Raw genomic sequence first — 13,241 nt, 5'->3', positions numbered from 1 at the left:
TCTGGTGCCAAATTCATTAGCAAAGATGTGGAAGAACATACAAATGTTCAGTTAAAGAGATGGCTTGAGTGTCAAGGGCTGAAAAAGAGCCGACTTGAACCACACCTTTGTCCTTACGCCACTGACAATGACGTTCTCCTGTTTCAAGCTATCCTTTACCACCATATGCCCTGTCTTTCTTATATATTATATCCTCTGGTTGTCTTACGTCTCTGACCGTTCTTGGGGGTAATTTATATTGTCAGTTTTGTGTAGTGATCGCAAATGCTACTCAGTGACAGCCAACGAACACTTTTAATTTTTTCATTAATAACAAATCTTAATTCTAACAATTTATTTACACTTACCCCTTGCTAAAGTTGTTTTTTTTACAAAAGGAAAGGTAACAGTGGCGGTCAGATACCATTTTAATTTTTTTCAGGTCATTCATTGTCAGACAGAAGCAGCACGGCAAAACGCCACACTAAAAAATAAGTAAAAATATAAAAATGGCTTACCTCTTCGTACTCTGAAGGACCATGGCCTCCAATAAAATGTTTACTGCATATGAAATGTGAATGGCTTCACCTTGCTGGCGTTAAGCTGCTCTTTTGGACGTCTGTGCAAGTTCATCCATTCTTCACATTTTTTCTTCCGAGTTTTTGGTTTCGGGAAATATATGAATAAAACATCCTTCATATGTCCTAATGTCTAGTTTCTACAAGTTCCATAGCAGCAGTGTTTGATCGGCATGTTCTTTTTTGAAAGATTACCGGAGAAAACGAGCAGAAATAATATGCGTTGTATGCGAGGGCATGTTTATAATGTCCCACTTCCGCGTTATGATGGCGACGTCACGGTCTAAAAATAGCATTTGTGCAATACACTATTAGTTAGTATTGTCATGCTGCCGTCTTCCGGGATGAGTCTCGGGATACAACGCTAGTCATATGCCGAGGCTGCATTTAATAACCAAAAACAGCTCGTAAAAATCAAAACAATAACAGAAGAGTGTCATAGGCTTCTTAAAGGGTACCACGGATAGAAAGACATGTAGTTCTTAAAACATAAATGTTAGTACGAGTTATAATAATTTGATAATAAAACCCCTCTTAATGTTTTCGTTTCAGTAAAATTTCTAAAATTATTTTAACTAGTAGGTCGCCCTTCTTGTCGACGTCGCTGGGCGGTGAAGTCACATGGCCACGCTGCCAGAATTCCACGTGTCACTTTAAAAAAAAATTTCTTTTTAAACGTGTCACTCTTTAATTACGTAAGGTAGTGATTTAAATACGCCACAAGGTGTCAATGGCGAATTTTAAATTAATTAGGGATCAAGACAATGAGTGCGTTTTGTCCCTTGGCTGACCCCGTTGTTTTCCTTTAATCCACAGTGGGGTGTAAGGCAGATAGAAAGGAGAGTGGACACAGGCGTTCAGATTCGTAGCTCGGACCGCCCCGTCTCTTGGCATAAGCTTCAGCAAGTCCTTCACAACAAACATAAGTATCATATAGTGAAAATACAACAAAAATAATAATCATATCGCTCAAAAAATAATGTTCACAAAAAGAAAAGTGCTTCAATCTGTATTAAGGAGGCCCTATTCTCACATAGTTAAACAACAATACAATGAAAACTGGCATTCACAAATTCACAATCAAAATAGATATTCAAAATACACATGAAACTTACTAAGACTTTGGTCAAATTCTATTGAAACATTTTAGCAATTCGTTTAGCTCAACAAATATACTGGATGGCAATATTTAGTCACAATACACAAGCTATGATGCTGGGAGCCATTACCAGGACTCTTGTTTGTGTGAAGACAACACTCAAATGAACGTAAATCACAATGAACCCATCAGTCGAGGGACAAAACTCACTCATTGGCTTGAGCTCTTATTAATTGAAAAGTCACCATCGACACCTTGTGGTGTAATTGAATCACTACCTTACATAGTTGAAGAGTGACACTGTGAAGTACCGAAGTGTGGCCATGTGACATCACCATACCTGTCAAGTTGTATGGTTTCCGCGTAATTTGTACAAAAGAGCACTGATTTTAAAATGTGTACTTTTAAAATCTGTAAGTTTTTTGTGCATTCGGATTTTGTCACCTTTTCGGCAACGAGACAATGCCAATCCAAAAAGGTGTGCGTTACTATGCGTTACTATGTTGGTTGAATGACGCGCGAAGTCAGAGACACGGAGATAGAAGAGTCGGAGTGGGAAGGAGGGACAAGTGTTGTGACGCTGTTGCAAACGCGATGCTAGGCTAGTTGGCGCCAATATTTCCTGTCTGTAGCCGACAGCCTACAATCTACACCCACTTGATGCCATGCTAGATATCACATGCATATAGAAATAGATGCCAAATGACAGACTCGGCGGCCTTAGTAAGCAGCCGCCATCTTAAAGCAGTAGACTTCTCAGAAAGGCTCTGTTGTAGCCAACCTTCAGAGCGAACCTAAGTAACTTTTTATCTAAAATACTTCTAAATCGGCAAAATCTTGACTTGAATCTATCTTTAAATGATGGAACAGTTTCAAAACTTTCACATGTCGAAGGTAGACGGAAATGACCTAATGCAAAAACGGGAGCAATTGGAACAACTTTAACGTTGAGTCACAATATGAAATGACTTCCAAAAATAGAAAAGGTTACTGTTTTTTGTTTGTTTGTTTGTTTTTTTGTTTTTTGAATGGAAAAAAAAAGAAAGGTAACACCAGTTACTTTGCTAAGTAACTAATTACTCTTACATTGAGGTAACTGAGTTACTAACCTGCCTGCAACTATTGCTGATCATCTCTCAGAATTAGCAAATGAAATGTTCCCTGCCTCAAAGATTGCATCGGTAAGTTAATTTTATCAATTGACCTTTTTAATTTATAATTGGACACACGAATGAACTACCTTCAAGTCAAACTGAATAGTGAGCTGAAGTGCCATGAAGTGCAGCCATCAAAAGACATTATAGAAATTGCCAAAAGTACCGCATACAATTATAACAAAAGTCACTGTTAAATTTTAGTAATCATGATGTAGCTGAAGATATTGTTTGTTCTTTGATTGCACCAGGTTACATGTGACAATATTACCAATAAATTAATATTATTTTTAAAATTGAGTTTTATATTTGTTTCTTATTGCACGCTATATAAAACATTGTAAGATTAGTTACCAATTTGTAAGGGCATACATCACTATTTGTAAGATTGGCAACGGCCTCGGGTTGACAGGTATGTCATCACCGCCCTGCGACGTCAACAACAATGGCGAGCTACAAGTTTATTTTTTGATTGAAAATTTTACAAATTTTATTAAAACGAAATCATTAAGAGGGGTTTTATCAAATATCAAATTATTATAACTCGTACTGGCATTTATCTTTTAAGAACTACATGTCTTTCTATCCGTGATACCTTTTAACCCCAACTTTGCTACACCATTAATTCATGAATGTATTTTTATCTTAAATTAAAATGCAAAAGTATATAATAATAATAAAATATATAACAATTGCCAGTATTTACATTTTTCATTTGCGCTATAAATGGTTAAAAGTCTTAAGTGTCAACTTTTGAATAACATTCCACTGTAGTGCACACTTCACACAGGGTTTAGCAAAAAAAAAAAAAAAAAAAAATCAAGTAGATATACCTCTATGTAACACTGTTATGTTCATCATCTACAGTCCCTGACAAAAGTCTTGTCGCTTATCCATTTTGTAGAAACAGTTGCTAATAACCTGGCTTTTAATTATTCAGTTGGTTTCAGAAATGGCTCATATGAAAGCTAAGACCCTGCCAAATGATGTTGAATGTACAAAAATATATTTGTTTCACTGAAAAAAGATTTATCATTCAATGAAGACATAAAGGTCCAATTTTGGCAAGACAAAAAGTTTTGTCGCCTACAGAAAGTAGTGTGAAAATTAAAGAAAAATGTACTTCAAATACAAAAATATGTTACATAACATAAACAAATTAAGTAGTGGTGCTGCGAGAACCACATTTAATATTTTGTATTTTGTATGTATTCCATGGCTTAAAGGACTGCATCCATGCGGTTCGGCAAGGATTCATACAATTTATTGATGAAGTCATCAGGAACATCAAAGAAACCAGTCTTGAATGCCTCCCAGCGTTCATCAACATTCTTGCGTTTCGTCTTCCATGTTTCCTCTTTCATCCTGTTCTTGTCTGCTGACTGAACTGGCCAGTCCTGGAGGATCTTGATCTGGCTTGAGGAACTTTGAGGTAGAGATTGAAGTATGTGATGGAGCGCCATTCTGCTGCAGAATTTGTCCCTTTTTATGGTTAGGAATGTAAGAGGCAGCTAAGATTTGTTGATATTTCCGACTATTTATGTTGCCTTCCACCCTGCAGATCTCTCGCACACCCCCATACTGGATGTAACCTAGGGTTGCCACGAGGGATGGGAATTGTTAGGTTCCGATTTTTACGAGGTTTCCGATTCCGATTCCATTATCGATATTGCTTAACGATTCAATTCTTTATTGATTCTCTTATCGATTCTAATTTGGGGAAAAAGAAGAACAAACGTTTTGATCGACATCCAGTTTGTTGAATCAGAAGTCGCAACCTTACAAACTCACAACGAGGTCAAAAGAGGCCCAAAGCCTCAATGTTAACTGTGGCAGTATGTGGCAAATACAAAGAATGTGTAACATTTTACTGAAACATTTTTCAGATAGAAATAAAAAATATTACTATATATTGGCATTTTGGTCGTATTCCCTTCCGACGCAGTTATCTCCACCTTGCAATGACCAGGCATGAAAATGGGTCAGGGGTTAAAAAGGTGACAAGGGTGTGGAGGAAATATGTTCCGGTAGGGCTGTCCCAAACGACTAATTTTCTCCCGATTACACAGTTGGCTAATAAAAAAAAAATTATATACATTTTTTGTTACTAATTTAGCGATGAAATTTTTCTTGACACTTATTAATTCACAGAAACATTTTGGAACACTTAAATTCTTTATTGAAGTACAAATAAACATGTAAATAACAATAATTAATCACACATTAACAATGAGGTCAAATGCTCATAGCATTAACTAGTGCAAAAGAATGGAATATAAAGAGATTCAGAACACTGACTTAGCCTTTCCAACATTATTCAAAACAATTCTTAAAAAAATCTAGCATTATTATTATTATGGTATACTACTATATATAATAGTATTATTATTATTATAGTATTATTATTATTATAGTATTAATTCTTTTTTTTTTTTTTTTTTTTTAAACCTGTCCTGTTCAGCTGTTTGACACAGAGAATGGAAGTCTAAGTGCCCGGATTCTGAACAGTTTTAATGTTTCACATGGAGAGTCTGACATACTCCCATTGTGATCCTTCAAAATACCTTTTTATTATGACAAAGCAGCGAACAGGAAGGGATTATGGGGGGACAGAAGAAAAGAAATACAAGAGAAGAAAGAAAAGAAACACATAAACAACAACAAGAAATACATTGAACATCTAAACTAGTTACTAATATGCTGGTGCTATCGTCAGCGAGATGTATTTCCGGTTTACACCATGTGGGGGCCAATTGGCCAGTGAAAGAGGAGAATGGGGGTGGGGGTGTCTATAAGACTAAGCTAAGTGATTGAAAGGGGTAGAGTGTACACAAATCAGTTCTGTGATCTAGAACCCAGTAATTGTGTGAATCTCTTATGAGTGTAAGCCCGTTGGCAACCAACCCTACGCCGCCGCATCGCCAATCCCGGCACCGGAACCCCCAACCCGAGCATGCCCTACCACATCCAGCAGCACGCAAGCCCCACCGGGCGCGCGACAGCCACGCAGACGGGCGGAGAAACCGCACGGGCGCCAACCCAGGGCCACAGCCCCCACCCAGCCAGCCCGGGGAGGGAGTATTATAGTATTAATTCTGAAGTATGTGGGATTAACTCCAGAAATCGTTATGTATATGAACGTGGCGTATTTTTTTATTTTGAAATGTACACTGGAAGTATGTTCGCTAAACCGCTAACAGCTTCACACTCCGCTAAAAATTACTTTTCGTCATTGCTTGTGGTGTCACTGTCACTCATAGTTTTTTTGTTTTTTTTTTCTCAATTTTTCATTTGCAAATGATGTTAACCAGCGATTTTTCATGTTTGAAGTGTCACCTTTTAACCGCAAGTTTGCGTTTTGGAAAAGACTGCCAATGTTTTATAGCAGGCTAAAGTAGGTCGTCTTTTTTTCCCACATTAGTCTCAATGTAGCAATGCTAATGATAACAGTGTTTAATATACACGTGGTTCCTTATTTTGTATGTCTGAACTGTAATTCTATGGCGTTTTGATTACAAACATAATCATCATCATAAACGTCTGTGAAATTAACTAATAGTCATCCACACGCGCACACAAATGTATGCATGCACGCACGCATTGATGAAACGCAGCCGTGAAAATTATCGCCCTAATTTTTATTGCGACAAATGGACTCATTTCATATCACGACAGGCTTAGCAACTTTAATAAAACATGTCATTAGTTAGTTAGATGGAATTACGACCCCCCTCTTAAAAATGTTCTCCTCAGATCTACACAATTCCAAGGATGTCACCCTCTTTGACTTCAAAATGGCGAATTAAGCCAAAAGGTGAGTGATTTTCATGCCTGAATGACTGCAAGTCACTTTGTTGTTATTTTTCCTCGTGAAGTGTAGAAACACTTTCGAGTGTTTGAACCTACGTGTTGTCATTGTTATGTTTACGGCTGCAATGCTCGTGCTAAACTATCGTAACCTTTCATTTTCACCCTCTTTCCTGGTGAAGTGTAGCCAAAGCGAGTGTTTTTTGGCGCCATGCTAGTTTGATGCGTCCAGGATGCGTCTGGACAGCAAGACACGTCACATCACGTGATGACGCGGTACGCGTCTTTAGGAATCGTTAAAGGGATCGTTAAGGCTTTTTCATCGTGATGTCAAGGCCTCGAAACACTAGGAACCGGTTCGGAATTGAAATCAGATTTCGATTCCCATCCCTAGTTGCCACCTGTCCCTTGAAATAAGGAACGATCCAAAATTCGGAATTAAATGTTGCGTTCAGTATTGAACTAATACGGAGTATAAATTAATAGATACATTTCTATGCATTTTAGGAGTTTTGGGGATGTCCTTTTTCTCTCTGCCTGTACAGCTTTGGGCGTGAGGGGGGCATCCCATATTTCTTATTTATGAAAGGTGGCAACCCTAATGGAACCCCTACCATGATTTTGCCACCACCAAACTTGGTGGTAAATGGTGTTATAGCGCTTTTCCACCTTTCAAGGCGCTCAAAGCGCTTTACTCTATCTCGCCATCCATGATGGCAAGGGACCGGCAACGTGGGGTTCAGTGTCTTGCTCAAGGACACTTACACGAGTTCATCAGGGCGGAGAACTGAACCCACAACCTCTGGGTTGGGGGACAACTACTCTACCACTGAGCCACGCCACCCCAAACTTCACTGTTTTGTGGCAAAAGGTAGATTTTTCAGATGAATCTTCCATTGAATTACACCACAGTCACCGCAAATAATGCAGGAGACCTACTGGAGCCTGCATGGATCCGAGATTCACTCAGAAAACAGTGAAGTTTGGTGATGGCAAAATCATGGTCTGGGGTTACATCCAGTATGGTGGTGTGCGAAAGATCTGCAGGGTGGAAGGCAACATAAATAGTCTGAAATATCAACAAATCTTAGCTGCCTCTTACATTCCTAACAATAAAAAGGGACAAATTCTGCAGCAGGATGGTGCTCCATCGCACACTTCAATCTCTACCTCAAAGTTCCTCAAGGCAAAGAAGATCAAGGTGCTCCAGGACTGGCCAGCCCAGTCACCAAACATGAACATCATTGAGCATGTCTGGGGTAGGATGAAAGAGGAAGCATGGAAGAGGAAACCCAAGAATGTTGATGAACTCTGGGAGGCCTGCAAGACTGCTTTCTTTGATGTTCCTGATGACTTCATCAATAAATTGTATGAATCCTTGCCGAACCGCATGGATGCAGTCCTTCAAGCCCATGGAAGTCATACAAAATATTAAATTTGTATCTCGCAGCACCACTACTTAATATGCTTATGTTATGTAACATATTTTTGTATTTGAAGTACATTTTTTGTTCAATTTTCACACTACTTTCTGTAGGCGAAAAAACTTTTTGTCTTGCCAAAATTTGACCTTTATGTCTTCATTGAATGATAAATCTTTTTTCAGTGAAACAAATATATTTTTGTACATTCAACATCATTTGGGAGGGTCTTAGCTTTTATATGAGCCATTTCTGAAACCAATTGAATCATTAAAAGTCAGGTTATTGGCAATTGTTTCTACAAAATGGGTAAGCGACAAGACTTTTGTCAGGGACTGTACAGTACACGACTACACCACCCACTCTGCCTTGTTTCTGTGTTTTATTTGAAGAGGCACCAGGTAGTAACGTCGCTGGTGGCTGGGAAGGAAACATCCGGGCAATCAAGTGGAAGGACCAGAGTGGCTGGGCACATGATGGTTGCAATGGTAGTGTAACTTCATATTTTCACCCAAAAGTCACGATCATGTCTGTGAAGATAATGCTGTAGCCGATGCAACGTAAGAAAAGGCCTCCTCTTTTTTACCAGGTCGTTACGTACGATCAATATGCGTCTACGGATTGAAGGACCTGCCGTGGCTAATCAAGAAGGGGAGCATGTTTGCCAACAAGTTTGAGAACGATTTTGAGCCCGAGGCGCTTGACTGTTTGGAGCAGTGGCACAGGAACAAGCTGCTGAGCAGCGCCTCCGTTCCCATAGAGCCATCGTGGCTGCTGGCCACACGAGAGAAACCGTGAGCACGTCGCTGCATGATTTCACAGCTTGTAACGTTACGTTTTCCTAGATCTTTCGTTCAAGTGTCAGAATGTATAATGATGTGGGTAATTTTATGCCACTATTAGGTATATTTTAATTTCATGGCGAAAATGTCAATGATTTAATTGTTTCTACACCATATTTTAGTGTTGTGTGGTGATTTATCACCTGGTTGGTTGTTATTGGGACAAATAGTGGCTGTTCTGTGTAATGTATTTACGAAAAACCAGCATTGTGGAGTTTATTTTATTTTTATACTATACTATTTCAATTGAAGATGGTGACAATAAAAATGATTCACGACGATACATCATTGACTATCGAAGTACTGTCGAAGTGTGGGGAAACACTTGCAATAAATCCATTAATTATATTAAAGAAACAAGCAATCCGGATTATACATAAAGTAAGTTTTTCTTAGATCACAACCATAATTTATTTACTCAATCCAAACTGTAAAAAAAATACCTTAATGATCTTGTAGAATATAACAAATTTATATTTTTTAAAGCATTTCATAAATCATTAGCCCTCAACTTGCAATGTATCTTTACAGTGCGAGAGCAATCTCATAATTTGAGAGGATTTGCCAACTTTTCACGACCAACATTTTATACGACTCGTAAAGGATTCTGTGTGCCTGTATGTGGGTTTAAACTCTGGAACAGTCTGGATTTACAATATAAGCTGTGCCAGTACTGTATCTAGAGATTCAAATTGTTTTATAAACATCAGGTCTGGTCACGATACACAGAAAGAGATCTCTAAATGTCTTGGGTATACTGTATGTACTGTGCAAATGTTACATGTGTTATGTATAATAATTAGGGCTGTCAAACGATTAAAATTTTTTATCGAGTTAATTACAGCTTAAAAATTAATTAATCGTAATTAATCGCAAATAATCGCAATTCAAACCATCTATAAAATATGCCATATTTTTCTGTAAATTATATATATATTCTGTAAAATAATTTGTTGGAATGGAAAGATAAGACACAAGATGGATATATACATTCAACATACGGTACTAGTGGGCATTTCACTCTACTGTCATTTAAATCTGTCTATGCTGTCCTCACTCCGAAGCGTCTACTTTTTCCAAAGCTAGACAGCTAGTGAACGACGCCTTAATAATCAGACTTCTTCCTTTTTTATCTGATTTATTAATAAAATGGCCTCAAACCACTGTCTTCTTTAGACCACAAGCATTGCATTAGCAACAACGTTAGCTTAGCACGCTATACAGGTTCACTAAACATAAACAAAAAGCATCTCATACAAAAAATATAACATTTCGCTTACTAACATAATATGTACAATCTTTACAACAACCATACTTACGGAAAAATCTTGTCCAAGGATCATATAAGCACAACATTACAACGTAGGCGTCAGCCCGAGATGTCGTGCAGCCATATTGAACTGGCAAGAAAGCAATAAACCATGTCGCAAAGCGACTACAAGAGTTCGCTGTTAGACAGCACAAAAAACCTTGCTGTAAAACTTACCAAAAGGCAGAATACTGTCTGAGCGGGACATGTGCGTTAATTGCGTCAAATATTTTAACGTGATTAATTTTAAAAATTAATTACTGCGCGTTAACGCGATAATTTTGACAGCCCTAATAATAATTGTTACATATGTGATTGTTACTATTATGTATTATTACTGATATATACTGTATATACAGTGGTATGAAAACTTATCTGAACCTTTTGGAATTTCTCACATTTCTGCATAAAATCACCATCAAATGTGATCTGATCTTTGTCAAAATCACACAGATGAAAAAACAGTCTCCACTTGAATTAAAACCACCCAAACATTCATAGGTTTTCATATTTTAATGAGGATAGTATGCAAACAATGACAGAAGGGGGAAAATAAGTGAACCATCACATTTAATATTTTGTGGCCGCCCTTTGGCAGCAATAACTTCAACCAGACGCTTTCTGTAGCTGCAGATCAGTCTGGCACATCGATCAGGACTAATCTTGGCCCATTTTTCTCAACAAAACTGCTCTAGTTCAGTCAGATTCCTGGGATGTCTGGCATGAATCGCTGTCTTTCGGTCATGCCACAGCATCTCAATGGGCTTCAAGTCTGGACTTTGACTTGATCACTCCAGAATGTGTATTTTGTTCTTCTGAAACCATTCTGAAGTTGATTTCCTTCTGTGTTTTGGATCATTGTCTTGTTGCAGGAGTCATCCTCGTTTTAGCTTCAACTATCTGACAGAGGCCTCAGAGTTTCATGCAAAACACCCTGATAATTGAACGCATTCTTCCATTAATGATTGCAAGTTCTCCAGGCCCTGAGGCAGTAAAACAGCCCCAAATTATGATGCTCCCTCCACCATGCTTCACGGTGGGGATGAGGTGTTGATGTTGGTGAGCTGTTCCATTTTTCCTCAACACATGACATTGTGTGTTACTCCCAAACAATTTAACTTTGGTTTCATCAGTCCACAAAATATTTTGCCAAACTTTCTGTGGAGTGTAGCAAAAAGTGCCTTTTTGCTAACATTAAACGAGCAACAATGTTTTTTTTAGACAGCAGTGGCTTCCTCCATGGAGTTCTTCCATTCTTGGCCACAGTTTTACATATAGTTGATGTGTTCACATAGATAGCAGCCATTGTAGGATTCTTTTTTTACCTCTCTGAGTATTCTGCGCGTAATCTTTGGTGGACGGCCACTCCTTGGGAGAGAAGCAACAGTGCCAAACTCTCTCCATTTGTAGACAACTTCTCTGACTGTGAATTGATGAATATTCAGACTTTTTTAAATGGTTTTGTATCCTTTCCCAGCTTTATACAAATCAACAATCCTTGATCGCAGGTCTTCAGAAAGCTCTTTTGACCGAGCCATGATGCACGTCAGACAATTCTTCTCATCAAGACATTTTTTTCAGGTATGTGTTTTATAGTGGGCAGGGCAGCTTTAAACCACTCATCAGTGATTGGGCACACACCTGACTTAAAGGGTATGAAAACGCAAAGGGGGTGTGAGACATCAATAGAACCGTTATGTGCCAAGGTAACAAATATTGATAAAGTTAACAAAAAAAGCAATCACATTAATGAGCAATTATCGAAAATAGATCGAAAATGACAAACATTTCCGAAAGTGTTCCGGAAACAGCCGAATGGGGCGGAGACGTCATAACAAGGAAACAAAAGGTCGAGGCAGGTGCCATCGTTGTTTATCGACGAGAGAGAGGCGTTCGTGTTTTATCAAAAAAATCGCTAAAATGGTTCAAACCTGTCATGCTATGTGGTTTACAAATAGCCATTTGTCGCAATGTAGTACCCATGAGTTCCCGAACGCGAGAAAAAGAGCTGGACTACGCAGACAATGAGTAAAGTTCGTCAGTGCTAAGAGGGCTAATTTTGCAGACCCAGCCTCCGGCACGGTTTTGTGTGGTGCGCATTTTACACCTGAAAGCTATACGAACTATGGGCAAATGAAATCAGGTTTTGCTAAGAAATTGCTGCTGAAAGCAGATGCGGTGCCCGGTGAAAGAGGACGATGACTGGCTCTGATGAGACCACCTCACCACCACAGGCAAAGCAAAGGAGGGAAATGGCCAGAGTGAGTACTCTTTTATAATAAAAAACATATCACGCATTGGATATAGGACTGGACACATGTATAAATTATCGCTCGTAAAATATATAGAACAAATCCTCTAATCCCATTCATATTTGTGTCGGTTGGCAGAGCGAAACCGATGATAGCATATTAAATGATAATTATTCTATACATTACTTTATTTTGCGGTCACGGTGTATCAGCTTCACAAAAAGAAATGCAAAACAAACCATTCGGTGATTCTGTTGCCGCCGGTGTTTCATCAGTGTGATTGCTCCCCTCAATGATCCTTTCATTAGGCTGCATTGGCTTTCGTTTGGGCTCAAATTGATAACCCAAAACACCAAAGAAAGGTTCATAACTCTCCTCGTCACCATTAGAAGAATGTTCGTTATGTCGGATTCGTCGCTGCAAATAGAAACAAAATTGTCCGTCATCATCGCCGCCATTCAGTACTAAGCACTGAGCCGGTTGTTTCCCTATAGTGACGTCATGCACACAATATGCTAGATTTCCAGCATCTCGGGGGCGGGTCCTTTTAGCTTGACAATCAATCAACCTAATTTCTATCATTTTCTTGGTGTTGCGATGTGTGTAATTACACGAAGTGGCATGATATGAATTCAAAAGGCATGCGTTGATGGATAAATGATGGAATATTAGCATTTCCCCAGGTGTTGTCATACCCTTTAAAATGTTTGGTAAAAACTGGTTTCAATTGCTCTTTAGGTCTCCTTAGGCAGAGGGTTTACTCACTTTTTCCCCTCCTGTCATTGTTTGCATGCTATCAT

General features: G+C 38.6%; 1 protein-coding gene across 3 annotated transcripts in view; it reads left to right on the top strand.

The window, feature by feature from the left end:
* The window catches only part of LOC130909922 (beta-1,3-galactosyl-O-glycosyl-glycoprotein beta-1,6-N-acetylglucosaminyltransferase 7-like), a 35,241-nt gene extending 25,037 nt beyond the window's left edge, over nucleotides 1–10,204 (top strand). For all 3 annotated transcript variants that reach the window (XM_057826872.1, XM_057826875.1, XM_057826874.1), the window contains 2 exons: nucleotides 8,431–8,526; nucleotides 8,628–10,204. In XM_057826872.1, coding sequence (XP_057682855.1) covers nucleotides 8,431–8,526; nucleotides 8,628–8,836 — 305 coding nt within the window. In that variant the 3' untranslated portion in view covers nucleotides 8,837–10,204. The remainder of the gene's footprint in view (nucleotides 1–8,430; nucleotides 8,527–8,627) is intronic.
* Nucleotides 10,205–13,241: the final 3,037 nt, after the last annotated feature.

Source organism: Corythoichthys intestinalis, chromosome 21 (genome assembly GCF_030265065.1).
Source record: "Corythoichthys intestinalis isolate RoL2023-P3 chromosome 21, ASM3026506v1, whole genome shotgun sequence".
Taxonomy (NCBI): domain Eukaryota; kingdom Metazoa; phylum Chordata; class Actinopteri; order Syngnathiformes; family Syngnathidae; genus Corythoichthys; species Corythoichthys intestinalis.
The sequence above is the reverse complement of the archived record's forward strand: the minus strand, read 5'-3'. Positions and strand labels throughout refer to the sequence as shown.